Source organism: Moschus berezovskii, chromosome 22, assembly GCF_049115385.1.
Source record: "Moschus berezovskii isolate FMDL1 chromosome 22, NW_MosBer_1.0, whole genome shotgun sequence".
NCBI lineage: Eukaryota > Metazoa > Chordata > Mammalia > Artiodactyla > Moschidae > Moschus > Moschus berezovskii.
Genome location: NC_142481.1, coordinates 11,098,815 through 11,126,792, shown reverse-complemented (window position 1 = coordinate 11,126,792; position 27,978 = coordinate 11,098,815). Strand labels below are relative to the sequence as shown.

At 56.0% G+C, this 27,978-nt stretch overlaps 1 protein-coding gene across 1 annotated transcript; it reads left to right on the top strand.

Annotated features, from left to right (window-relative positions):
- The first annotated feature begins 94 nt into the window (after positions 1 to 94).
- On the top strand, positions 95 to 27,917 carry CLPTM1 (CLPTM1 regulator of GABA type A receptor forward trafficking). The gene is made up of 14 exons (XM_055411909.2): positions 95 to 203; positions 6,823 to 6,935; positions 12,801 to 12,924; positions 13,930 to 14,088; positions 16,474 to 16,591; positions 21,137 to 21,222; positions 21,972 to 22,092; positions 22,687 to 22,931; positions 23,673 to 23,766; positions 25,167 to 25,357; positions 25,634 to 25,729; positions 26,050 to 26,185; positions 26,784 to 26,951; positions 27,164 to 27,917. Exons 1-14 carry the CDS (start codon positions 132 to 134, stop codon positions 27,451 to 27,453), a joined length of 2,013 nt encoding a protein of 670 aa, XP_055267884.1. The 5' UTR covers positions 95 to 131; the 3' UTR covers positions 27,454 to 27,917.
- The last annotated feature ends 61 nt before the right edge of the window (positions 27,918 to 27,978 follow it).

The following is a 27,978-nucleotide window of genomic DNA, read 5'->3' as shown; positions in this document are numbered from 1 at the left end:
CGTGGCTGAGGCGCTCTTGGATAGGTACGGTGGCCGGCGGGTCGGGCAAACGTGAAGTCTCGCGCGATCGCGCTGGAGCCGTCCGGGACGGGGCGGTCCTGGCGGCGGGGGCGGGGACCCGGAGCGGGAAGATGGCGGCGGCGCAGGAGGCGGACGGGGCCGGCAGCGCCGTAGTGGCGGCCGGGGGAGGCAGCTCCGGTCAGGTACGGAGGCCGAGAGGGGCCTGAGGGGTTCTTCCCCACCCGGGGGGCCTCCCACGGGGCGTGTCCTGCCTCTTTTCACAGAATCCCGTGCTCTGGGGGGTCCTTGCCCAGAGGGACCTTGAATACCGGGCCCAGGCGGGGCCGGGCAGCCTGGGAGGCCGGAGAGTGCGGGGAGCGGGGCCCTGTTGCGCGCCGGGTCCCCTGCATACTCGCGCCGGGCGGCCACCAGGCTCGTTGCTCGAGCCGAGGAGACAGGGGCGCGGAGGGGCGCAGACTTGTGCCCGGGCTCCCTGGGTTCTCGACTCCCCGGTTCCAGGCTCCCGGATCGTTCCTAGAGTGGGCTGGCGTGCACGGAGTGCTCTAGGTGTGGGCAGTGATTGATTATTTGGGAGTTTTCTAACTCTGGGGAAGTCAGGTAATCATCGTGGTGAAAGGCACGCGCTGTGGAGACTGACAGACCCATTTTACAGACAGGAATCCAGCGAACAGACTAAGGCGCTTAGAGAAGGTCACCTAGGTTAGATTTGGCATCTGTTCCCTGCAGAACTTACCGGTCGTTGCTGAAGCACGGTGGCCGAGACTGAGATGGGTTTGCTTTCAGCGCCCATGAGTCCTGTGGGGAAATTCATCTTGGCGCTGACTTTTGACCCATTGCCACTTCAGCTAAACAAGCTGTAGAACATACTAGTTCAGGCAGCCACCCTTGAGAGGTTTCGGGAGTCGATGGAGTGACAGCAGAGGTTCTGTCGACCCACCCACTGGGATGTCACTGACACGTGGGAGGCAGTAGAGGGGAGAGGAGCGCAGGTTGTGAGAAGAGAACAAATCTGAAGCTGACTCTGGGTGTGACCTTGGGCAAGTTCCTTCCCCCCGCTTCATTTCTCCAGTGGTAAATGGAGGGATTGGGCAGGAAGACCAGCCCTGTGAGAGCCCTGCTCTCTCTTCTCCTAGCCACGAGGGTGGCTCTAACCATGTCCCTTCATCAGGGGAGTGAGAGAGAAGACAGGAGTATAAAGAAGTATAATCCTGGAGTGACAAGGGTGGTGACAAAAAAATCCATGTCAGGGACTGAGGGAGCCCAGAGGAGGGGCAGATAATGCCACCTGGGGAGGACACTAGGGTGAGGTTTGTATGACAGAGCCAGCCTTCCTGGTCTGGATCTTTCCAGCATCTTCAGCCAGGGCCTGGCCCCAAGGGTAGTCCTAGGAAGTGTTTGTCCGTATCCTCGGGGACATTCCAGTCTCATTGAAAGAAGGTCTTTCCTTCTCTTGAGTTTCTGTTGATTGTTGCCTGGGGGGTGTTCAGAGAGGCTCAGTTTGCCCTGATTGCCCTGAGCTTACAGAAACCCTCCCACACTGCACCCCCCGCAAGATCACTTCTCTGACTTCTGTCTAGAATCTTTTAAGATTTATCTCTTTGCTTTCAGGATTAAGTACAAATTCTTTGGCAGACTGAGGCATTGCGTGATCTGCCTTTTTTGCCCTCAGACTGGACTAGGATTTCTCAGCTTCAGCACTCTGGACATTTGGGGTTGGACAGTTCCTCGTGGTAGGTGCTGTCCTGTGTGTTGTATGGTGTTTAGCAGTATCACTGGCCTCTACACATTGTATGTCAGTATCACTCACGTCCCTCCCCCATTGTTACAACCAAAAACATCTGCTGCTGCCGCTAAGTCACTTCAGTCGTGTCCGACTCTGTGCGACCCCATAGACGGCAGCCCACCAGGCTCCCCCGTCCCTGGGATTCTCCAGGCAAGAACACTGGAGTGGGTTGCCATTTCCTTCTCCAATGTGTGAAAGTGAAAGTGAAGTTGCTCAGTCATGTCTGACTCGTAGCGACCCCATGGACTGCAGCCTACCAGGCTCCGCCATCCATGGGATTTTCTAGGCAAGAGCACTGGAGTGGCTTGTCATTGCTAAATGTCCCCTGGAGGGAGTGGCAGGGGGGAGGAGGCAAAATTGTCCCTGCCTGAGTCCCTGGACAAGAGGAGCATCAGCCACTGTGAGGCTCTTACTGTTAATCGAGGCACGTGCCTCGCTCTCTCTTCTCCTAGCCTTTGCACATGTTTCTCCGGTCTTTACCTGACTGATCCTTATTAGTCCTGGATGTCTCAGGCGTTCTCTCCCCGAGGAGCCTCTCTGACCCTCTCAGACTGGGTCAGGGCTCCCACTGTCCCTGGGCTGCCCGGTGCCAGCCCTGCCCACTCTGTGTTGTCACCCTGTCTCCTCCAAAGGACTGGGAACCTCTGGAAGGCAGAACGGGAACTGCCTTGGTCAGCGCTGTGTCCCCAGCACCGCCCAGCTCAGGAGTAAGCACGGAGCAGGTGCTCGGCACCTGTGGGATGACTGGGTCTTAGGGCAGAGGCCGGGCTGAGGTGGAATTCCCAGTGTGGATCCAGACAGTCAAAGAGGATGCCCCGAGTTCCCCCAGCCTGGTCTCAGGGCCTCCGCTGCTTCCTGGGGCCCTTGATGGTTGTTCTGGGGATGGTGTGAGGCTGTGCACGTAGGTCCCAGAGCAGGAACTCTGTCTTAGTCACTGCTATGCCCTCAGCCTCCTCTGCCGCCCTCGCCTGGCCCCTGGGCGGGCCCCCAGTGATCTCTTGCTCCAGCCAGCCTGCCCCTCCTCAGACACCAGCCACAGCTCTAGTAATCATCCCTTCAGCTGATATGGCTTGAGTCCCCGCTGCTTGTTAGTCCGCGTGGGATCGGCTGTGAACAGAGGCCCTGTGCTTTTGGAGCCCGTGTATTTGTTGAGGACTGGGGGGTTGGGGGTGGAGTTAGTGACAGGGACAGTGAATAAGATAAATAAAAAAGTATATACAGATAAGAACATATATAAGAAAAACATACAGCGGCTCAGGTGGTGATAAGTGCCGTGGCCAGAACTAATGCTGGGGAGGAACATAGGAAGTGAGGGTTGGGTAAGAGGGTTGTAACTTAAATACAGGGGTCTGGGCAGGGCTTTCCGAGGAGGCGACGTTTGAACAAAGACTTACCAGAGATGAGGGAGGGAGTCAGACAGTGGGGGAAAGCCCTTCAGGTGAAGAGAACAGCCAGTGCAAAGGCCCTGAGGCAGAAGAGGCCTGGGGTGATGAGGGAACAGTGGGGAGACTGGCCTGTCTGGAACTGGTGACTGAGGGGAGGCGGGTGAGAGCAGACAGGCATGGAGGCTCGTGCCAGGCCTCAGAGGGCCACAGTGACAGCTTTGCCTTTACTGTGAGAGAAGTGGGAGCCGTGAGAGGGTTACCTTGTTCAATTCAGTTCAGTTCGGTTCAGTCGCTCAGTCGTGTCCGACTCTCCGCGACCCCGTGAATCACAGCACGCCAGGCCTCCCTGTCCATCACCAACTCCCGGAGTTCACTCAAACTCATGTCCACAGAGTCGGTGATGCCATCCAGCCATCTCATTCTCGGTCGTCCCCTTCTCCTCCCGCCCCCAACCTTTCCCAGCATCAGAGTCTTTTCCAGCGAGTCAACTCGTCTCATGAGGTGGTCAAAGTATTGGAGTTTCAGCTTTAGCATCAGTCCTTCCAATGAACACCCAGGATCGATCTCCCTTAGAATGGACTGGTTGGATCTCCTTGTGGTACAAGGGACTCTCAAGAGTCTTTTTCAACACCACAGTTCAAAAGCATCAATTCTTCGGCGATCAGCTTTCTTCACAGTCCAACTCTCACATCCATACATGACCACGGGAAAAACCTAAGGTATAATTTAGACACCTGTGGTCAGTGTGGAGCTCAGAAGCTTTCTGTACCTTTCTGCAGTGGTGCAGTGCAGCCACTGCCCCAGTGTGGTCTGAGAATGTTCCCAGCCTTTCAGAACGCTCCCTGGTTCCCTTCTGCATGTTCTCTGTCCCAGCAGCGGTCCTTTTTTATGGCTCAGTAGTAGTCCATTGTGCCAATCCAGCACAGGTCGCTCATCAAAAGACTCTTTGTGGGTTGCTTCTGGCTTTATGAATAACACTGCTATGAACATTTGCATATAAGCTTTTGTATGGATGCACGTTCTGAGTTCTCTCGGGGAGAGACCTCGGAGTGGGATTGCTGGCTTGGTTGGCAGGGGCACACTTAGCTTTTAAGTATCTGCCGAATTTTTCAAAGCAGCAGCTCTGTGTCTCCCACCAGCAGCGTACAACCCTTCCAGTTTCTCCACATCCTCACCAGCACTTGTGCTTGTCCCTCTTTTTGATTACAGCCATCCTAGTGATTTGGTTTCCCTTTGCATTTCCCTGGGAGGGTTTCCAGGCCAGCTTGTCCACCATCATGGGTAAGATAACAGACCTGGGAGCCAGCCGGGTGCTAAGGTGCTCAGTGTCTGACTCTTCGCAGCCCGGTGGCTCCTCTGTCCATGGGATTTTCTGGGAAAGAATACTAGAGTGGGTTGCCATTTGCTACTCCAGGGGATCGTCCCAACCCAGGGATTGAGCCCATGTCTCTTGTGTCTCCTGTGCTGGCAGGTGGGTTCTTTACCACTAGTGTCACCTGGGAAGCCAGCCAGACATGGGTTCAAATCCTGGCCTGACTTCAGTCTTCCTTTTCTTGACCCAGAATCAGCTCAGACCTGCTGGAAACCCTTGCCGCCTTTCCCCAACCCCCACCCTGTATCGCCAGGAGCAAGGCTAGCCCTGAACTCTGAGTGAAGGTTCCTGTGCCTGTTTGACCTCGCCTGCCCCTTGGCCAAGCCTTTGCCCACACCTTTTCTCTCCCTCAGATGCCCTTCACTCAAACGTCAAAGACAGCTCCCCCGGAGGCCTCCCTGACTGCCCGGCCACCCCTTTGTCCTCACCCCTCAGCTTGTCTCCTCTGGACACATCCCCGTTTACCATTGTTATTTATCCTGTTTACTTTTCTGCCGGCGTGCTTTGCTCTAGACTCCGAGCTCCAGGAGGGCAGGCCCCAGAGCTTTGTGGCCAGCACCCACCCCACTGCCCAGCACTGGGCCTGGTGCTTGGAAGGTAACTTCTTTTGACATGCGAAAGAAATCTTTTCTGCCCTAAATGTATGGTATTATCACAGCCTGGCCCTTGGGTCAGAGAGGTGAAGTGTCAGTGAGGGGAAGCAACACACCCAAGATCTCACAGCCGGGAACTGTGGGGCCAGACTGCAGTCTGGGTCTCTTGGACTCCAGAGCCTCCACCTTTGACCCCAGTGCTGGGTGCCACCCCCACTTGGGGAGGTGAAAGGAAAGCACTCTCACTGGTGAAGGGGACCAGAAATAACAAGTGATGCGCTTAACAAACACTGGCCTCGGCTTCTTGGAGCCTCATGTGGCTGTGGGGGCCTCTGTCTTCCACTCTCGGGGGCATTTGCAGCTGACAGAGGGCAGAGGAGCAGGTTTGGGCCAGGAGGAAGAGAACTGAGGGGGGCCAGGACCAGGTAGACTTGAGTGGCTTGGGTGTTGAGGGCTGGCCCTTGAGGCAGCATTTGTTGATTCTCCAGATGTTTATCGAGCCCCTGCTCTCTGCCAGCGCTGGGCTGGGCAGTGCTCCTACCTAAAAGCAATCATGACAGTCCTGGTCCTGTTCTTAAAAGCTGAGGGGTGAGGGAACAGCTGTCGGGAGGGAATAGGGCAGGACAGGGGAGCCAGCTGGTGCAAAGATAGGGGCAGGAAGAATTTCCATATCTCAGGCCTTTCCACTCTGACATCATGACATTCTCTGCTTCTGAGCTTCTCTGTCTTTATTTCTTTTTTAAAAAATTTATTTAGTTTTGGTGGTGCTGGGTCTTGGTTGCTACACGCGGGCTGTCTCCAGTTGTGATGTGCAGGGGCTTCTCTTCAGTTGCGATGTGAGGGCATCTCATTGTAGTGGCTTCTCTTGTTGCGGAGCTCAACCGGTGTCCCTTGCATTGCAAGGCGGATTCTTAATCAGTGGACCACCAGGGAAACCCCTGAGCTTCTGTTTCTAAGTGAAGACTCGGTCTTTGGGCAGCCCTGCCTGACTCGCTGGCCTGCCCACCCCCGTCATCCTGTGTCACCCTTCCTGAGTGACCCAGACATGTGGTGGCTTAGGCTCCCCGAGCCTCGTTTGCACGACCGCCAGGTGGAGATGTTCCCAGTTCCGGCCTCACAGGCGGTCTGAGCTGTGTGCAGGTCACGCATGTCCGCCTGTCTCACGATCCGGTTGTGGTTGTGTTTCTCTGTGTCTGTCTCACTGGCTGGATCCGGAGCCCTTGGAGGGAGGGGGCCCCCCACGGGGCTGGCCACAGAGGAGGCATCGTGACTTGTGGGCATCAGGAACGGCCTTTCCGATAAACTGCAGCCTTGCACAGTCTGACACCTGCCGCGTGACCCCTTCAGCACTGTCCCCAGTGGACACCTTGAATCCTGGGAGCACCCTGGCCCCCGGAGCACTGGCCCGTCCTCAGAGTCAGACTGTCCCTCACCTTCACGTGTCCACCTGCTGCTTCCCTCTTTGCCTCCCCTGCGCCGGCCGACTGCTTTTAATTTAGGGCCCAGCTCTGGCGTCTCCTCCTCCAGGACTGCTCCCTGTCCCCCAGGCTGGGCCAGGCGCCCCTCTGCGCTCCGCCCTTGCTGGACCTCAGCACACAGTGGCCCCTGCGACAGCCTTCGTGCGTCAGGATGCGTCCTCCATCCTCACTGTGTCGTCTGTCCCTGCAGGTGACCAGCAATGGCAGCGTTGGGAGGGACCTGCCGGCAGACACCCAGCCCCAGAACCCACCGCCCCAGCCAGCACCTAACGCCTGGCAGGTCATCAAGGGCGTGCTGTTCAGGTGAGTTGATACGGCTTTGGTGTTGTTCACTGACAAAAGCTCAAATAAGGAAAGCATAAGGAGGGAGTCCTCTGGCAGTGCAGTGGTTAGGACTCTGCGCTTCTGCTGCCGGGGGTGGGAGTTCAACCCCTCGTCAGGGAACTAAGAGCCTGCAAGCCTCGTGGTACGACCAAACATACTAAACTTAAAAAGAGAGAAAAGAATCATTGAGAATGACCATCATCACTGTATTGATGGAGACCCTTTCTATTTTTTCATAATTCTGGAGGCTGGAAGTCTTGAGATTGAGGTGTCAGGCTGTCTCGTCTCCTCTGAGGCCTCTCTCCTTGGCTCATGGCTAGCCGTCTTCCTGTGCCTTCACCAGGTCTTTCCTCTGCCTGCATGTCTGTGTCCTAATCTGCCCTTTGTATGTGGGCAGCAGTCTTGGGGCATTAGGGCCCACCCTGAGTAATGACCTCACTCAGCCTTAATCACCTCTTCAGAGGCCCTGTCTGCCCGTACTGTCACTGAGATACTGTGGGTTAGGACTGCGACACTTGAACATGGGGTGGGGTGGGGTGGGGACACAGTTCAGCCACAGCATTTGCCTTACATAAAATTTAGCATTTAAAATTTTTTTTTGGCTGCACTGCAAGGCACGTGGGATCTTAGTTCCCCAACCAGGGATGGAACCTGTGCCCCCTGCATTGGAATCCCAGAGTGGTAACCACTAGACCGCCAGGGAGGTCCCATTTAACTGTCCTTAAGTGTACCATTCAATGGCATTTGGTATGTTAATATTGTCGTGCAACCATCAGACCATCTATCTGCAGAACTTTGTCATCTTCCCCAAACTGAAACTCTGTGGGCTTCCCGGGTGGCTCAGTGGTAAAGAGTCTGCCTGCCAGTGCAGGAGACGCAAGAGACGTGGATTTGTGGCCAGATAGTAACGACTGAAGTGACTTAGCAGCAGCAGCAGCAGTAAAAGCATCTACTTGCAATGCAAGAGACCCAGGTTTGATCCCTGGGTTGGGAAGATCCCCCGGAGAAGGAAATGGCAACCCACTGTAGTACTCTTGCCTGGAAAATTCCATGGATGGAGGAACCTCGTAGGCTACAGTCCATGTGATCGCAGAGAGTCGGACATGACTGAGCGATTTCACTTTCACTTTCTTTTCCAGTCTTCTTGCTTGGAAAATTTCTTCCCATGGAGGAGCCTAGCAGGCTACAGTCCATGGGGTCAGAACAGACTGAAACTCTGTACCCATTAAACACTGACTCCTTATTTCTCCCTCCCCGGCTTCAGCCCCTAGCCGCCACCATTCAGTACCGCCACAGAAATAGTACCTCCTGTTTCTGTGAATCTGACTGCTCTGGGTACCTCCTGTAAGTGGAGTCATACGGGCCATCCTTTCAAAACTGGCTGGTGGTCATCCTTTTACCTGTGGATTCGTATGACCATTCCCAGGTGCCGGGAGGACAGGACCTGCCTTCTGGAAGCCCAGCTCTAACCAAGCCCTGGGGAGCCTCTGGGAGGGCGTGGGCGGTGGGGGGCCTCTCCCAGGGTGGGTTTCTTCATCTGTGGAGCCTCTCCCTTCTCTTCCCATTCATTCCCTCCTGTCCCCTTGCCCCCATGTCCAGTAGCAACTCCATGGACCATATCCCGCTAGGCTCCCCTGTCCACGGGATTCTCCAGGCAAGAATACTGGATTGGGTGGCCATTCCCTTCTCCAGGGGATCTTCCCAACCCAGGGATCGAACCCATGTCTCTTACATCTCCTGCATTGGCAGGCGGGTTCTTTACCACTAGTGCCAACTGGGAAGTCCAGTAAGGAGCTAGAATCTTCTTATATATCAGTTTCTTCTTTTCATGCTTAAGGCAGCTAGGAATAAAGATTATTTTTATCTTTCCCTTCATTTTTACATAAGAGGTAGCCTATTTTACACAGCTCTGCACCTTGATTTTTCTCATTAACAATATATCTCAGAAACCTCTTCACATCAGCACATAAGAGAGCTTCCTTCAGATAGGCGTTCTTCATACGACACCGTGTAGGCTCATTTCCTTCCTTCGAACCAGGCAGCACCAAGAAGCGGTCCCCGTCCGGAGTTCTTAGATGGGCTTCAGGCTTTGTGCCCAGGGGCCTGTGAACTCTCTGAAGCGTCGAGAAGATTGTGAGAATGGCCTTTTTGGGGAGCAGAGGGTAGAGTCCATGGTTTTCAGCGCCTTCTGCAACTATACCAGTGGTTACCTGGAGTAGGGGGTGGGATGGGAGGGCGGTTTCATGTACTTTTTTATATACTTAAAATTTTTTCTGTGAATGTATTGATAGACTGCCTGCTTGAGGTGGGACGGAAGTCTCTTTTATTTGCTCACTCCAGTAAGTCGAAAAGCAATAGGTGAGGCCAGCCCTGGTATCCTTGGGCAGGGCCTCCTCGTCTGGGAGGCAGGGATGGTGGGCTGCATCCGAGAGGGCCTGCGATGAGCAGATGGTGCACACTGGAGGGAGCTGGGGATCTGGATCCTGCAGAGAGTCTGGTCTGGCCTGCCACGCCTTACACACAGGGGCCCGGAAGCCCAGAGTGGGTGGGCCCCCTGTAGGCTACGCGCTAAGTCGGGGCAGAGCTGCCTGTGGATGTCCTTGCTCTCACGCTCTCCCGGCATATTTACTAAAATAAGAGCCTCTCTTGGAAGTGGAGGGGGTCCCTGGAGATCACCAGTGTCAGACCTTCCCCAGCCCTGTGCATCAGGGACCTCCTGGGGCGGCAGTGGATGGCTCAGCTGAGCTGTGGCCCCTGAGACCCCAGGGCTGTGTGCCTTGTACAGGCAGAGGCAAGTCCCTGCGCCTGATCCTGCCCTTCAGTGTGGTTTGGGCTCAGCAGGGAGGTACCCACGCAGGCTAGAATTCCCTTGTAGTGTTTTTCCAGTTCAGAGTTTGTTGTATGCCTTTTTTCCTATGATGAAAGTAACGGTAATAGCTGACACGTCTAAAGCATTTACTGTGTCTACCAGGCTCCATTCTAGATGGTGTATATATTGTGTGTGTGCACACATATATATCAATGCATCTAATGCTTATAAACAACCCTACGTGGTAGGTAGTATTGTTGTCCCCATTTTAACTGTTGAGGAAATGGAGGCCTGGAGAGATTGAGTCCTGCCTGAGGTCGCACAGTCAGGAAGTAGCAGAGCTGGACTTTGGATGCAGATATTGCAGCTTAGAGGCTGAGCACTTAGCCTCTCTGCCACAGTCGAACACGGTGGGGATCGGGGTGCCTATGCTGTGTATCCACGTACAGCTTAGAGTTGCCCTTCTGTGCCGGTGACTCCTCCATAGCCGTGGTTCCACATCCATGGGTTCAGCCCTCCATGGATTGTGTAGTGCTGTAGTATTTACTACTGAAACAGATCTGTGTGTTCAAACCCTTGTTGTTCAAGGGGCAGCTGTATGGCTTTTCACACCTGTGATCAGGAAGTCCTTGTCTCATTTGGTGAGTACAGAGCTGCGTGTATATGAGAGACCTGAATTAACGCAATAGAACTCTCCCTCTGTCTCCTGTACTGTCTGGAGCTAGGCAGACCAGGGTTCTGCAGTGTTCTGCATCCCAGATTCCTTCCTGCTCTTTGTTCATTCCTGGATTTTGCCTTTTATCCTCATGGCCTAAAACCGCTGCTGAGGATGCAGCCATTATGGCCACATTCCAGGATGAAAGAAGAAATAAAGGAGGGATGCTCTGTCTCTTTAAGATACTTGTATAACGTACTGTTTTTGCATTTTACTGGCCAGGACTTCACCATGTGTCTACACCTAGCTGAAATACTAGACTTGTAGTCTTTATTCCAAGTAGCCAAGAGGTCCAGTTAAAATTTAGGAGTTTTCTTTCTGATGGAGAAGGGGAAGATGGATATTGGGAGAAAACTAGCAGTTTGCTGTAGTTTTATTGTGGGGCTTTTATTTTGTTCATTAAAAAATATTCAAAAAGCAAAACGTAAAGAAGAAAATAAAAATCACCTAACGGTAGTCAGCATTCATCATTACTATGTTGGTGGTGATCCTTTTGCTGCGTGGGCTTTTATCTAGTTGCAGAGAGCTGGGGCTGCTCTTCATTGCAGTGCGCAGGCTTTTCATTGCGGTGGCTTCTCTTGTTGCAGAGCATGGGCTCCAGGGCTTGCTGGCTTCAGTAGTTGTGGTTCCTGGGCTTTAGAGCACAGGTTTAGCAGTTGTGGCATACGGAGTTAGTTGATCCTTGGCATGTGGGATCTTCCCAGACCAGGGATGGAACCCATGACTCCTGCATTGGCGGGCGGAGTCTTTACCACTGAGCCACCAGGGAAGCCTCTGTGCAGAATGTTTTTAAAGACAGTATGGTGTTTTGAGGCATTTTGTTCTGTTTTTGCTTACCCCCAGGTCTTCCCTATTCCCCCAAAGAAAGGGAGCCCATTTTAACGTTGATTTGTACTTTATACCTGTCTGCTTTTATGATGGCATAAAGGTGCATTACAAATTGTTGGGATTTCTCTTTTCTTTTTATTGCAGCAAAAAATGTATATAACCAAAATTTACCATTTTAACCATTTTTAGGGGTACAGTTCTATGGCGTTAAGTGCATTCACATTACTGTGCAGCCATCATTGCCAAACTTCTCCAAAACTTTTCATCTTCCCCATCTGAAACTGTCCCCATTAGACACCAGCTTCCATTTCTCTTTCCTCCAGTTTGGATTTTCTGTGGGGTTTTTTTAAGTATATTACACAATATGAATGGATAACTATATATTTTCCTTCCCCTTGCCTTTCTCTTTCAAAAGTGTATCCTGGGAGGGGATTCGGGAGGGAGAGCACATGTACACCCGGGGCGGATTCATGTCAATGTATGGCAAAACCAACCAATATATTAATGTAAGGTAATTTGCCTCCAATAAAATAAATTTTAAAAAAAATGAGGAAAAAATAAAATTAAATAAATAAAAGTGTATCCTGGAAATACCTCTGCTTCATTTTCAACTCAAAGATTATATATTATCTTTATTCAATTTTGTAAATTGAGAAAATGACTCTAATGTATTTTTTTAACTAAGAAAATATGTCTACACAACTATACTTTAATAAAAATGAATAAAGAATATATATTTACATGTATTTTGTATAAAAAGTATATGTAAGATTATATGAAGAATATTGAGAATATATTGCTATATTAAGACTTGTAATTATATATATAAAACTAGTGTTGGTATTTTCTTACTATATATGTACTTTTTTTTGGCCATGCAACGAGGCTTGTAGGATCTTAGATCCCCAACCAGGGATTGAACCCACACCCTCAGCAGTGAAAGCTCAGAGTCCTAACCACTGGACTTCCATGGAATTCCCTACATAACTCCTCCAACTAGTTTCCAACAGGAGAGTTGGTCTGCGTAACCTAGCCCAATGTTACTGAAAATAGGGGCTCACGATTCCTTACTGTCTGCTCGTCCAGTTTTCATTTGACTTGAAGTTCTGAGATGTTGCCCTCTCCCTAACATCTGTGCCTCCAAAATGCTGGGATTCCAGATTCCAGGCTTCTCACACTTTGGGATTCCAGGGGACTGGGACATGAGTTTTCCTAGTTCTGAGGTTTCGAGGGTCTGAGCCCATGTGTCCTGACTCCCGCTGGGAGTCAGCGCCAGACCCCCCCCCCACTGGCGGACACAAGCACCTGGGGTCTGTTCCAAGGCATGGCCTTTGGGGCCTTCTGGTCTTCTCAGCAGCCCTGCAACTGCCTTCTCAGGGACCCGCCCTCCCTGATCAGACCCCCAGTCAGGCCCCAGCAGGTACTGAGTCAGGTTAGGAGGAGCCACATAGGGAAGAAAAGGATTCACCGCCTGCCCTGCTTGCCTCCTCAGGATCTTCATCATCTGGGCCATCAGCAGCTGGTTCCGCCGAGGGCCGGCCCCTCAGGACCAGGCAGGCCCCGGAGGAGCCCCGCGCGTCGCCAGCCGCAACCTGTTCCCCAAAGACACTTTAATGGTAACCACTGGCTGGGAGGCTAGACCCGGGGGAGGAGGGAGTGGGAGAGGGAGGGGGAGTGACACGGGTAGTCAGCACAGACGCCGTCCCCCGTCACAGGCAGGTCTGTGAATGGGTCTGGAGTCAAAAGACTCTAGGTTCATTTTCAGCCTATGAAACCTGAGTCACTCAAGTGACATTACGAGGAACGAGGAAATTCTTTTGGGTTTGGGCTGGTGTTCCCTCTGGGGAAGAGAGAGATCATGCAAGAGCAGCAGGTGTTCTGACCTCAACAATCTTGGCTTCTCCCATGTTTGTGGTTCTCCAGAGCTCTGGGATGCCAGATTTCTCAGAATTCTGGCCAGCAGGGTTACCACTGTTCAGCTGGTCCTTATCAGGGGCCTTCCAGGTTTTGGAGAGAGAAGGCCACAGGGACGTGAGAAGGGAGGGGCTTCCGGTGCTGCATCTGCAGCGTCCCTGGGTTCTCAGTAGCTGGCTGACACTCCTGCACACCTTGACTGGGCTTTAGCCATCGAAATTCTGATGAAGAAGCCCGTGAGAGGTTGAGAGGGAGCATAATGCAGGGAGGTTCGGATCCTTTCTAACCCCAAATTCTAACTGGCAGACTGGCCATTGTTAAGACTCAAGGTTGATCCCTTGGTTGGGAAGATTCCCCTGGAAAAGGAAATGGCAACCCACTCCAGTATTCTTGCCTGGGAAATCCCATGGACAGAGGGCCTGGTGGGCTATAGTCCATGGGGTCGCAAAAGAGTCAGACACGACTGAGCATGCACACCTTCCTTCTTAGACGTCATAGGCTCAGACCAGGACAGACATAGTGGGGTATGAGGAAAGAAATTTATTCTACCAGCTGCCATGCTTTTCCCCACTAACCCTCCCCACCCCACCACCCCAAATTGTTCATATTACTGTGATGACAGCTCCTCATCTGCTGTTTTATCTGTCAACCTTCAGAGGCTCCTATGAGCAGCCCTGTCTCACTCCCCCTGCTTCCCCTCCCAACAGAACCTGCACGTGTACATCTCTGAGCACGAGCACTTTACAGACTTCAATGCCACGTCGGCGCTCTTCTGGGAGCAGCAAGACCTCGTGTACGGCGACTGGACTAGTGGCGAGAACTCAGATGGCTGCTACGAGCACTTTGCTGAACTCGACATTCCACAGGTGGGGACGGCTTCTGGTTTCTGGCTCCACGACTGCTGGGCCAGCACCCAGGGCGTTTCCTTGAACCAGCTCCCAGGCCTGCAGTCGGGAGTCCAGGTTCCAAGCCTGGCTCTGAGCTCAGTTCACACGCTGTTGACCACAGGCAACTCCCCAAGGTCTCTGGGCCTCATCCCCCCCACCTCTCCATGCAAATGGAGTTGGAATTGGCCTCCCACCTGCTTTCAGGGTTATGATCTGTGTTTTAAACCAGTGAAAGATTGGTAATCGTCCCTGGAGGTGTCCAGTCAGGCAGCCTGGTTTGAAAAATACAGTTAGTGTTGATTAAGTGCTCAGTGCATACTGGGCACCAGACGAGGCTGACTGAGGGGAACCGCCCAAGGCAGTGGGAACGTTTCTTTCCATTTGACTAATGAGGAAGATTAGGAACAGAGAGGCCACACCCAGGGCCACATAGCCAGTGAGAGTTTTGAACTCAGGCTGTCTGACTGTGAACTCTGTGACAGCCCCAGGTTCTGATCCCACCTCCTCCAGAAAGCTCTCCCTGACATCAGGCTCCGGCAGAGCCCTCTCTGGGCTCCCCCACCCAAGCCTTGCCAACTCTGGAGGGGGGTGGTCACTACCTGAATATGGATCTCTTTTCCCATGGGACTGTGAACCCTGTGACGGTAAGGCCGGGACCATCTTGGTCACCACTGTGTCCCCAACTCTACCCAGCAGTGGGCTGGGTGCAGAGTCCATGACTGTTGAAGCATCAGTGAATTTGATGGCTCTGTGAATGTTGACATCTCTCTGGGGCTGCCCTCTTTCATGTCTCCCCATCAGGTCTTCTCCTCAGCCTCCTAGGGAGGATGGGGTGTGGGGACTGTGTCTGGCTGTGTCTTGGTCTGTCTGGTAGCTGGAGGCGGTGGGGCGGATGCAGTCCTTCTGAGGCAGGTAGGATAGCCCAGGCTGTGGGAGGGGCGGCTCCCATGAAGACTTCACGTCCAGCCCCTAGACCCCTCCCCAAGATCCCAGGAGGGCTGCGGGGCAGGCAGCCAGGCAGTGAGGACTGTTCCCAAGGACTTGGAGCTCACCCTCTTTCCCAGCTTTGTGACAGGAGGGTGTCCAGGTTGTCCCTGATGTTGATTTAGGGAGGTGACTGAGCAGCGATACAGAGAGGCCAGTGCCATTGGAGGAAGAATTTACTACTTACATTTCCTGGGAGGAGGGGACCCACCACACCATGCAGGGCCACATGCGAAAGTGCCAGGTTTGGGCAGGAGCACTTGGAAGGGGCAAGGGGAGACCTTGGCCGAAACCTCCCTCTATTGAGGTTTCCTGGGGAAAGGCAGGCCAGGCGGGGAAACAGCTTAGAACTGGCCAGCTTGGTCAGTGTATAGGCTCCACGCTGGAGGGGTGGTCTCTAGTTGTCTGATGCCTGCCCTTGGGGATTCAGTGCAGCCTGGGGTATGAGAGTCAGATAAAGGGCTTGTTGCGGGTGTGGACTTGGGCTTCTTGGTTTGCATTTTAAAGGTGTCTTCGAAAGCAGGTGAGTTGTTTATTATTTCCAGGAATCAGCTAGCCCTGGGAGGAGCAGTCTCTCCCCCGCCAGATGTGAAAACAGCATAAAATATAAAAAACATAAAAGAAATAAAAAACATGGTTAGCACAGAGGTGGACTTAAAAGATGGAAGTTGAGGACACAGTGCGGCCAAGTGACTCGCAGCTCCCCATGAAGGTCAGACAGAGAGGCTCCAGCGAGGCCTTGGCCACCCTGCTTCGGTTTCCTCATCTGTGTTGGGGGGAAGGGCGGGCAAGGAGGGGGCATGAGAATAGTGGTGAAGGACCCAGGGAGGACACAGACGGTGAGAGGCAGGGCCCTGGGGGAGCCCACAGACTGGGTTCGGACGGATCCACTTACTCACTGCCTGTATCCTCTCCATGTGAGCCTCAGTCACCACATCTGGAAAACGGGATAATAACACGCCCCACTGCCTGAGGTTTACATGCGTTGTATGGATGTGGACTCGCCGGATCGGGCAGTTGCCATTCGAAGTGCGCAGAGCAGGGTTTGACCTTCATTGTTTTGCCGTTTAATGAATTTAGGCCGCTGGTGTTTATTGAGCTCCTCCTCTGGGCTCGAGTGACTGTGCTCAGCGACCTCGGGTACTCCTTACGGGCCTGCTGTGCCCTCCGTGCTGACCATCTGTGTCCTGCAAGTGGGCCCTCAGGCTCAGCGAGGCCACACAGCTTTTGTGTGCTGGAGCCCGGTTTTGAATTGGACTCTAACTCCAGTGTCAGGCCCTCAACCCCTCAGCACTCAGCCCTGAGCACTCAGGATGGGGGTGGGGGTGGACATCGTCAGGGGCTTCACTGTTTCCTTGTCGCTGTGCACCCACCTTGCAGAGTGTCCAGCAGAACGGCTCCATCTACATCCATGTCTATTTCACCAAGAGTGGCTTCCACCCAGACCCTCGGCAGAAGGCGCTGTACCGCCGGCTCGCCACAGTCCACATGTCTCGGAGTAAGTTCCTCCCGGCCCTGGGGCCCAGCTGGTGTGGCCGGGCTCTAACCCCACGTACCCTCCATGTCTCTGGACACCCATGGACAGGAAGGAGAAGAATCTACTTAGAGCCGGTGGAGAAAGGGCCTTTGGAGGGGGAGGAGTTGGTGTTCACAGAAGGGGTGGGCGGGGCTGGCTGTGTACAGTGCCGGACCTGGTAGACCAGAGGGTCCAGAGTAGTCTGTGGGTAAATGCTAGCTGGATTGAATGAGCAGAGGGAAACCGGAAGGCCCTTGGCCATCGGTTTCATCCAGTGTGATCTCCGATCATCCATGTCAGCTGTTTCTGGAATGAGTGCTGCACAGCACAGTGGGCGTCTGGGGCCTCCCTTGGGACTGGGCAAGGCTTCCGGGCTGCGGGTTTGGGTGTGTCCTGCGTGGCTGTACTCCGAGCCTCTCTCCCCTGCATCCCCCGACATATACCTCTGAGCGGGACCTCTCTTGATGAGGCACGCTGGTGGGGCCACGTCACTGGACTGGCCCCATTCTCAGCCTTGCTGGCTGTCTGCCTAGTGCCAGGTGCACCTCCTGAGAATCTTGATCTGGTGAGCAAACCCCAGGACTGCCAGTGACCCCAAGAAGCCCTGGGTCAGAACTGTGGCCATTTACACAGCCTTGTGCTGAAACTGAGCTTCTCTCTGCCCATGGCCTCGTCTTAAATTTTTTTTTTTTTAAATCTCTTGTTATGAGCACATGGTTTAAAACTCAAGTAAATTCAACCAGACAGCAAAACTCATCCGTCTCCTGCCCACCCCCTCTCAGGCTCCCCCAGTTTCCACTCCCCACTGGCAGCTGCTTTAGCTGTTTCTGCTCCTTAATCTCCAAGGCTCCCAGTAACAAGGCGATGCTGCAGTTTTTGGGTTTTTCTGTTTTAGACATTGACTTCCTACTCTGGAAGAGGAAATCTCAACTCAGGAACGTAATTTGATTAGATTCAAACTCAACATTCAAATGATCTTGAGTTTGTGGCTCTTCCTCCCATCTAAACCACACAGTGAATGTGTTTATGTTTCCCTTCCTATTCTAACTTCTTTTCCGTGAGGTTAATAATTATTGGCATTTTTTCATCTGCTCTTTGTCTTTTGTCCTTGAGTCCACTGTCTCCTAATATGCAGTCATGGGACTCTCGACACACTTGAGTTTCAGCAGATGAAGAGAACATTCCCCGTAGCTCCCACCCCCCAAAGCCCGCATCCCCTTCATGTAAATGCTGTGTGCCGCAACTCGCTGTGATTCTGTTGTGCCTGCAGACTTGGTTAAGATCCCTCCAGCTGTTTTGTGTGGGACAGCGACAAATGCACTTTAATTTGCGTGGTTAGGTCTTTCCCTACTTCTTTGGGTATAAAAATAACCCAAAGGATGAGAATATTTTTGTGATCATCTACACTGGATGAAACAACTAGTGACTCTGTCAGTTCTCGTAGCTGAGTCGGAAAAGTCCCCGGGGTGTGCTGAGCACTGTTGTAACTAAGCAAGTGTGTCTGTGGACCATGTTCTGCAGGGTCTTCTACCCGTCTGGCTGGCGGGCTTCAGTGGAGCACATCCTCGAAGGTGTGGGCTGAGGGGGTGTGGTCTGCAGCCCCCCCCCAAAAAAAGTGTCCCTGCAGGTCTGGGTCACACGTGCCTGATGCCCAAGAGGTTACCTCGAATGTGACCCAGGTGGGCAGCTGCTCCCCTGTCAGTTATTCCCTATCAGCTCTGCTCAGCGCCAGCGTCCTGTGTGGTTTTGTCTTCAGTGAATGTGATCTGTGTCACTGTGTGGCCAGGTCACGTTCACGGTCAGTGTGACAGATACTGGCGTGCTCTGCAGCATAGAATCTGCAGCCCGCGAACCTGAGAAACCGTGGGGTCGCCCAGGCTTGCCTCACATCTGGGCCTTCTTAGAGCAGGGGCTCGGAGGGACACGCCAGCCAGCCCACTCCAGGGCACAGAGCGAGAGCGTGGGATCGGAGACGCTCCCTCCCCAAAGGACCAGCGATCAGGACTCTAGCAGAGTGCTGTCCCGTAGAGATACAGCGCCCGCCACAGAGGTCATTTTAAGTTATCTAGTGGCAAGCCACTCCAGTACTCTTGCCTGGAAAATCTCATGGATGGAGGAGCCTGGTAGGCTGCAGTCCGTGGGGTCGCTAAGGGTCGGATACGACTGAGCGACTTCACTTGCACTTTTCACTTTGACACATTCGAGAAGGAAATGGCAACCCACTCCAGTGTTCTTGCCTGGAGAATCCCAGGGATGGGGGAGCCTGGTGGGCTTCCGTCTATGGGGTCACACAGAGTCGGATACGACTGAAGCGACTTAGCAGCAGCAGCAGCAGCAGTGCCCACGTTAAAAAAAAAAAAGACGAAAAAATGATTGTTAGTAACAATTTTATTGAGGCCAGTGTGTCGTCATTTCAGCATGTAACCAGCATAAGACATTAACAGGACGTTTTAGTCTTTTTCCTGCGCTCCGTTTCAAAGTCCAGTGGATGTTATGCGCTCGTAGCACATCTCAGTTTCAGCGAGCCACATTGTCGGTGCTTGGGGTATAGTTCTAGAAGCTTTAGTGCCTACAAACAGGAGCTCCTTTCACCCTTCAGAAGCCAGTTCCATCTCATCTCATCTCATAATCCCATCTGATGCCACCAAGTTGCAGAATGTTCTCCACCCAAGTGGAGAAGCCTCTCCTCTGGGGCCGGCCCCTCCCTTCCCCAGACAGCCTCCTTCCCCCACGTGTGGAGCCTGTCCAGTGACAGTGACATGATCAGTGGAGCATACCCCCTGGGCTCATTCCCCAGGATGTCCACCCTTGGGTGTTTCCTGCTTTCCCCCAACAAGTGGGGCCAGGGACTCAAATGGATTCCCCGTTAGTAATAATAGAAGTGCTGGGATGATATTCGTGGGGACGATAGGAGCAGCTGTTCCTGGGCTGAGACCCTCAGTCAATTGCCAGAAGAGTTTTTGAATGTGAGCTCATCCATAGACTCCAGAAGCCCCCAGTTCTGAGCGGGTGGGAGGGATCTAGACCCTGTGGCGTGTGTCAGTGTGACTGTGCCGGGATGCTGTGCTTGGCTGCGCTCTGTAGAACAGAGAGCTACTTCCCAGTGGTCCTGCCCAGAAAAGGCGAGGCTTTTATCCCCATGGTCAAGAGCAGGGACCGAGGCCCAAGGAGGTGACATAGCTTACCCCATTACCCAGCTCGTGGGAGACAGAGCCAGGGTATGACCCTAGGGGCCCCCATCTTGGCTAGCTTCCTCTCTCAATTCCCCTTCTCTCCCTAGCTCCTGAGGGCAGCATGAAGTCTCAGACGGGCTGTATGAGGTCCCAACATAAGGAGGAGCTGAACAGTTACCCAGCTGGGGTGGAGGCGGGGCGACAGAGTGTAAACAAGCACCAGCCCTCTCTGTCTGGACTGTTTTGGCAGGGTTGGGGGCAGGGTGGCAGGGAGCCCGTGGCTGACCTGGCATCCGCAGGAGGAAGTGAGGTCCATTCCTGCCCAGGGACTCAGCCCCACAGTACTTTCCACATTGGCGGCACTTGGCTTTCTCCAACACTGTCGCGGCCCACCTGTTTACATTTGTCAATCCTGCTGCTTGTCACTATGGGCCCAGCCTAGAGTGAGGGATATACCAGAGTCCAGGATGGGCCGAACCCCACCTGCAGTTCATACACTGGTTGAGGGGACAGACAGCAGACAAGTAAACCAGTGCACAGGTGACCAGTGGGTGGTGATGGGCTGTTGTGAAGGAAACAGAAGTGGCGAGGAGCAGGCCTGGGCAGTCTCTTTCAGTGGAGTGGGCAGAGGGCCATGTCACCAGGGGCTGGAAGGGGGAGAAGGAGCCAACCAGAAAGATTCCCACCCTGCTGGGTTCCTGCCAGGGAGATGCAGCAGCTTGTCCGAAGGCCCAGGGTCAGCACATCTGAGAAGAAGGAAGTGGGGTGGGTGAGGGAGGGAGGTGGCACGGGCTGAGAGTCAAGGGGGCCGTGGTGAGGTTCTCGGGGGCCTTGCCCAGGGCAGTGGGAGCCCCCTAGGGTTCTGAGGCAGAAGGATGACGCGATTGGATACTTGGTTACAAAGAATCTGGCTTTCCTGGGCAGAGGGGATCTTAGGGGTCAAGAGTGGCCACCGGAAAGCCAGTACTGAGGTGACTCTGGTCACCCAGGAGGGGGTGCTGTGGCTGGCCTGGAGGGGGACCCAGGAGGGGAGGCAGTAGTCAGGTGTTTGGCATGTGCTGGAGGTCACATTCACCCAGGGTGGGCTGATGGAACAGATGCAGCAAATTGTGGAGAGGGAAGACTGGGGACAATTTGGTGGATTCTATTGTGGCCATGGAGATGGGGACCCCGAGGCTAGGTAAGATGAAGGCAGTGCAGGCTCTCTGGTTGCTGCTGTTGTCAGTTGGCGGGTGGAAGAGTGGGAACCGGGAGCCAGGTGAGCAGCTGTCGGTGGACAGAGGTCTGGGGCCTGGGTCCCCTGAGTGCCAGCCCATGTCAACATCCACCCCTTTCCTGGCCTTCTTGCCTGCAGTGATCAATAAATACAAGCGCCGGCGCTTTCAGAAAACCAAGAACCTGTTGACAGGAGAGACAGAAGCTGACCCAGAAATGATCAAGGTAAACACAAGCAGAGCCATAGGGTCCTGCGGGCGCCGTCCGGACCTGGGTTCCCAGCTCAGCAGGCAGTCTAGGGGAGTTATCTCCTGCACCACCCCTGAGCCACTGGGGGAGCCTTTATGTCTCCGAGCCTCAGTTTCCCTCGCTGGAAGCAGAGTCAGGATGCAGTTAGCTCTCAGGGAGCAGGGGGCTCCAGGTGAGGTTCCAGCCGACCTCTGGCAGTAGTGGGGCAGGCCCTCTGCGCACCGTACACGGACCCACTCAGAAGCCTCTCGCCAGCCCGCTGGGTGGGCCCAGCACAGGCAGACTTGCCTGAGGTGTCACAGCCAGGAGATGGCAGCGCAGCAGTTCACACCCATCTTGGCAGGTCCAGAGCCCAGGGTCAGCCCAGCACAGAGGAGGTACTGGCTGATACTGTGGCTCTGGAAAGAACACTCCCTGTCAGTCCAGGATGTGAACCCATGGTGGCCCTGAGTCTCCCTCTCCACACGGTGGTTCCAGGCGGGCGGGTGGCCCCTGAGTACGGACGCTGCACTCCACAGCCTGGCATGCCATCCCATCCAGGTGGGCAGACCTGAGTGTTTTGCTCCAGCGGGTGGCTGAGGACAGCCAGGGCAGTGGGGTCTAGAGGCCGGGCCTCAGCCAGCGGTCGCTGTGGTGGTTGCTCTTTTGCTGTCACGATGGTCATGGGAGACCTCTGGAGGAAGCGAGCAGCTGCCTCTGAGGCTCCCCACCCCGTCTTCCCTTAGAGGGCCGAGGACTATGGGCCCGTGGAGGTGATCTCCCATTGGCACCCCAATATCACCATCAATATCGTGGACGATCACACGCCGTGGGTGAAGGGCAGCGTGCCGCCTCCCTTGGACCAGTGTGAGTCCCGCCCCACTCAGGCTCCTGACAAGCCATTTCCTCATCTCCGGGTCCCACGCCCCCACCCCTGTACTCCCTGTCATCTCCAACTAGGTGTCCCCCCTCCCAAGCTTTCTGCCCCACCCTCTAGACACTGCTCTTTCTCTCCCTCCCGCACCCCTGATGACCCCAGCCCTGGCCACCATGTGCCCAAACTGGGCCTATCTGGCCCATGAGCATTCTTCAGAAGGTGTGCACGGTTGCCAACCTTGGAAATGTGGGCCGCATCACTTAGGAAGCCAGATTTCTGATTCTTACAAAATCCTGACATGCGGTGGCCCTTGGGACAGCTGGAGTCTGGAGCTGAGCTGCACCTGTTCCTCCAGCCGAGGCCTGCCCTTAGCCTGCCCTCCCGAGGTCATGCAGTCTTTCAACTCCTTGGCACAGCCCAGAAATGTCCCCTGTCCTCCAGTCTCTTTCGGGGGGGCCCCATTGGTTCCCCACGAACATCTGAATTTGACCCCTTTGTCCTCGGAGGCCGGAATCGCCCCATCCTGTGGGTGCCTGTGGCCTCCGGCCCTGGCTGAGCGGTACCCTTGCCCCTTGTGTCTGCAGATGTGAAGTTCGATGCCGTGAGTGGTGACTACTACCCCATCATCTACTTCAACGACTACTGGAACCTGCAGAAGGACTACTACCCCATCAACGAGAGCCTGGCCAGCCTGCCGCTTCGCGTCTCCTTCTGCCCGCTGTCGCTCTGGCGCTGGCAGCTCTACGCCGCCCAGAGCGCCAAGTCGCCGTGGAACTTCCTGGGTGACGAGCTGTATGAGCAGTCAGACGAGGAGCAGGACTCTGTGAAGGTGCGGCAGTGGGTGGGGCCTTCCTGGGCTGCAGGAGGGGAAGGGGAAGTGGACCGCGCTGCTGGCCTGGGGGCTGCTGGCCGGTGCTCTCCTGCCCACAGTTTCACAACCTCTCAGGGCCCCTCCCCATGGGGGGCAGGAAGCAGGCACTCGGCCTCTGGCCCTGGCTGACGCTGGGGGTCCTGCCTCTGAGGTTTCCGTGGCCGTCCTTGCCATGGCTTTTTTGTTTGCTGGGCTGGCCTTTTGGGTCTTGACCTGTCCCTTCTGCCCGATGGCCTGCCGCCCGGCCTGTGGGCCCTGACTCGAGGTCTCTGCTCACGCACCCTGTGTCCTTGAGCAGCACCCTTCTCTGCCCACCTCTGGCGTGTTGGGTCTTGGCCGCGCTTGCCTGGGGCCGTCTCTGGTGTTGGGTGTCTGTCCCTCGCCCCGACTGTCCCTGCCTCTCTCTCCACTATTACTCTGCCTGCCCCGCCGTTGTCCCCCGTCTCTCCTCTGTCCCCATTTCCGCCCCCCCTCCTTGCAGCCCTTGCCCACCCGCTCTGCGCCCATCTGCCCATTTCTGACCTGCTCTCCTGGCCAGCACGCCCCCTCCCCGGAACCCCGGAGTCAGGTCTGTGGGAATATCATCAGGCTTTCCCGGGGCCAGAGGAGGGAGAGGCGGGCCGGCTAACGGGGAGCTGCGGAGGTTAGCCCCAGCCAGGCCCGGCGGTGCTCATGGCCATCTCCCCACCCCTGCCCCAGGTCGCCCTCCTGGAGACCAACCCCTACCTGCTGGCGCTCACCATCATCGTGTCCATCGTCCACAGTGTCTTTGAGTTCCTGGCCTTCAAGAATGGTAGGGGTGGGCCCCAGGGCCCTGTGAGAGGCCATGGGGGACTTGGGGCACAGGGGTGCATGTGGGAGGGTAGGGTGCACTCCCTCCCTCTTCCTCTCGGGCCCTCTCCCTGCATGGGGCCCGCCAGCCCCACTCTCCAGAGGCCTAGGGAGCGGCCACCAACTCCCAGCCCAGAAACTCCCGGCCGCCGGGTGTGGCGCAGGGGGAGGGGCAGGCCTGCTGTTCTGGCAAAGGTCTGGTCGGCACCGCCAGGAAGCAAGGCCGGGGAACTCCAAGGCTGGGAGCAGGGAAGCCCCACAGCTGCTCCCACTGCCCTGCCCGGCAGGCTGCCCATTCAGGGAGACCCGTCAGTGGGAGTGGACAGGGCCCACCTGAGTGGGAAAGTGACAGCTGTGTCCCCAGAGGGCCCCAAGGTGCCAGAGGCCAACAGGGGTGATGGCCAGTGTTTGAGGGGCCCTGGCCACCTGCTAGGCACTGTGTGGGCACGCTCGCCAGTGAGCTCATGGAAGCCCCGCAACCAGAGCCCGGAGGCAGCGTCATTACCGCACATTTACGGATCAGAGAGGTTGGTTCCTTGCCCCTGGTCATACAGTTCCCAAGCAGCCCAGCCAGGACTTGGATCCGGGAGCCCGCTCCAGCTCCCGCTTCATACTCCTGGCCCTGCCGGCTACTTCTTCCTTTCCTGGAGAACCCTGGTCTGAAGGAGGCCTGGCCCTCTGCAGTTTCTGAAAGTGGCAGTAGTAATGAGTGCTATTAATATCATCATCATTATTAAGAGGGTATGGCCATGATTGAGTTACCTTCTGGAGAACTGTAACATCAAAACCCAACAGTAAGTGGTGCTGACCCCAGTAGGGAGGAGTCTGTTAGCGGAGGTGGTGCTGGTTCAGGCACCAGCTTGCAGACGCTCCTGCTGACCGCGAGCTGGGTCCCTCAGGGTCCCTCTTTCCCTAACCAGAAATGAAGGCACAGGGGAGGTAGTCGCTTGCTCAGGGTCACAGAGCAAGCGTGTGGGCCCTGGGCGAGCCGGCTTTACACCCCGTGCTGGCTGCCTCTCTGATCTGAAGCGGAACTTGAATCCACGCACCCCCACCAGAACCCCGTCTTCAGATGCATTCTTCCTAGTTAGGATCGGGTGGGGGAGGTCCTGTGAGGGTCCCCTTCATATCTTCTCGGGGTCTGATGATCTAACACGAGAGGGATGAGCCTGCTGGGTGTGCTGGGGCTCTGGAGTCAGAGTCAGAGCTGGGTGGGCAGCCAGCACCCAGGCCTTGCCTGTGTGACCGCGGGCCTGGCTTCTTCCCCCGGAAGACCGGCATCATGCTGAGCTTGAGGGAGCTGCAGGAGGGCCCAGGTGGCTCCTCACCTCCCGGCTGCCCCCATCCCCTTCCTGTGCACAGATATCCAGTTCTGGAACAGCCGGCAGTCCCTGGAGGGTCTGTCCGTGCGCTCCGTCTTCTTTGGCGTCTTCCAGTCCTTCGTGGTCTTGCTCTACATCCTGGACAATGAGACCAACTTCGTGGTCCAGGTCAGCGTCTTCATCGGGGTCCTCATCGACCTCTGGAAGATCACCAAGGTCATGGATGTCCGGGTAAGGCTGGGCTGCCATGCCGTGGCGGGAGCCCCTGGGGGTTGGGAGCAGGGTCGCACAGCCCAGCCAGACCCTGGACCTGGCCCCGGGGGATTCCCAGTGCCTGCCACACTCCCGAGGCCAAGGGGATTTTCACACCAGGGGATTTTTCGGGTCACACATGGGGCAGGGGAACTGGGAGCAATGGGGAAGGTCGGGGTTGGAGCTGGCTCGGGGGGTGGGGGGAGGGCAGGAGCCGGCACGGCAGCTGACCGCAGCCTCCCTACTTGTCTGCAGCTGGACCGGGAGCACAAGGTGGCAGGACTCTTCCCCCGCCCGACCTTCAAGGACAAGTCCACATACGTTGAGTCCTCAACCAAAGTGTACGACGATGTGAGTGTGCCCCTTCCCAGTGGGCCCGGGAGGCTCTCCAGGTGCCCGCTCGCTCCTGGGGGCCCCGGCTCTGGGCAGCGGTTGGGTGGCTGGGTGTCTGCCTGTCGACTGATGGCCCCTCGCTTCAGGGCTTGTGCCATTGCCCCCAGTGTCCTCTGCCTGCCACAGCGACTTCCTGGCTGAGTCCAGAGTTCCCAGGGCCTCCTGGAAATTCCCCTGGGCTGGCCTGCCAAACCAGGTGTGGGTGGCTGGGAGTGCGGAGCCAGGGTGCCAGGTGGGGCCCGAGGAGCCATGTCCCAGCCCCACCCTCTGCCCTGCAGATGGCATTCCGGTACCTGTCCTGGATCCTCTTCCCGCTGCTGGGCTGCTACGCCGTCTACAGCCTCCTGTACCTGGAGCACAAGGGCTGGTACTCCTGGGTGCTCAGCATGCTGTATGGCTTCCTGCTGACCTTCGGTGAGCAGGCCCCGGGCGCACAGCCCCCATGGTGTCCGGGCAGGTATCTGTGCTGGGGCCTCGACAGTGAGCGAATTGGCCTGGCCCTGCCCTCCCCACACTTGAGGTTCAGTGTGGGAGCCTGACCCATCCCCACACAGGGAAACTTTGGGGTGCTCAGGGGTGGCACATGGGCAGCCTCAAAGTGCTGCCCAGTCTGATTTAGGGGTCAGGGAGGGCTTCCAGGAAGCCCTGGACAGTGCATTTCAGTCATCCCCAGGGGAACCGACAGTGTACAGGGAGACTGAGCAGGTGATGAGTGGTATGAAGGAGTCAGAGTGAGGGGCATTGAAGCTGGTGGGGGCACCTCTCTGAGGAATGGCATGTAAACTAAGGCCTGAAAGATGCCTCGGAGGGAACTGTGCAAAGATCTGGTGACAGCAAGCAGAGCAAGTGCAAAGGCCCTAAGAGGGGGATGTGCCAGGGTATTGGCAGTAGCAAGGAAGCCAGTGTGGCTGGAGCGGAGTGAGGAAGGGACAGAGGCCAGAAATGCAGTCAGGGCTGGAGGGTCAGGATGCCCCTTCCTCTGCTCATGGGGGTCCCTTCCTCACCCCCACAGGCTTCATCACCATGACACCCCAGCTTTTCATCAACTACAAGCTCAAGTCTGTGGCACACCTGCCCTGGCGCATGCTCACCTACAAGGCCCTCAACACCTTCATTGATGACCTGTTTGCCTTTGTCATCAAGATGCCTGTTATGTACCGGATCGGCTGCCTGCGGGACGGTGAGGCCCAGTGGGTCGGTGGGTGGGCCAGCCGCCCTCCCGCAGGCTCTCACCAGAGCTGGGCATGGGCGGGGCCCGGTCTGAGGGAGGGGCCCCGGCCTGGGGACTCAGCCCACTCTGGACAAGACCACTCCTCCACCCCCCCACATGCTGGGGGCCGGGTGGGCCCTGCTTGCATCCCTCACGCCACCCCCTCCCCGCCCTTCCCCCAGATGTGGTCTTCTTCATCTACCTCTACCAACGGTGGATCTACCGCGTCGACCCCACGCGGGTGAACGAGTTTGGCATGAGCGGCGAGGCCCCGACAGCAGCTGCCCCCGTGGCCGAGGCCCCGCCAGCATCAGGGGCCCTCTCACCTGCCCCCAGCCCCGCCGTGACCACCGAGGCCGCCGGGGAGGAGGCCTCTACACCCCCACGCTCCCAGACCCCCCAGGGGCCCAGCTCTGCCAGCGAGCCCCAGGAAGCCCCTCCAAAGCCAGCAGAGGACAAAAAACGGGATTAGTCGCTCCTGGACCTCCTCCGCCCAGGCTCCTGGCGACCACCACCCTGCCGCCCCGGCCCCTCGCCACCCCATCCCTGTCGCCCTTTCCCTGGACAGAGCGGGCCGGGGCGGCGGGAGGCCCCACACGGCTGGGGCCCAGTGTGAGGCGTGGGGGCTGGGGCAGGCCAGGGCCCGTCATTTGTGGAGGCGCTGTCCATCTGTCTGTTCCTCTGTGTTTCTAGCCATCGCGCCCCGCCAGCCCAGCACCATTGGGAATCATGGTGAAGCCGACGTGGCACTGCCGAGGGGGTGGGCCAGGTGGGGGAGGGGCCAGGTGGGGGAGGGGCCAGGGCCCTGTGGAGGGATGCCCACGGCCGTCCGGCATCTTGTCCCTCAATATCCCACCAACCCCCCTCCTCCCAGACCACCACCCTTTAACACAGTCTGGATTTAATAAATTCATATGGGTGTTTAACTTAAACTCAGCAGAGCCCCCACCTCGTGCCTTCCTTCCTCTGCAACCCTAGGGAGCAGGTGTGGGCAGCT

Excerpts from the sequence above, each read along its gene's own strand:
- CLPTM1 (XM_055411909.2), top strand. The coding sequence starts at position 132 with ATGGCGGCGGCGCAGGAGGCGGACGGGGCCGGCAGCGCCGTAGTGGCG. Across the intron at positions 6,936-12,800 it reads ATCAAGGGCGTGCTGTTCAG|GATCTTCATCATCTGGGCCA; the intron begins GTGAGTTGATAC and ends TTGCCTCCTCAG. Across the intron at positions 26,952-27,163 it reads GATCGGCTGCCTGCGGGACG|ATGTGGTCTTCTTCATCTAC; the intron begins GTGAGGCCCAGT and ends CCCTTCCCCCAG.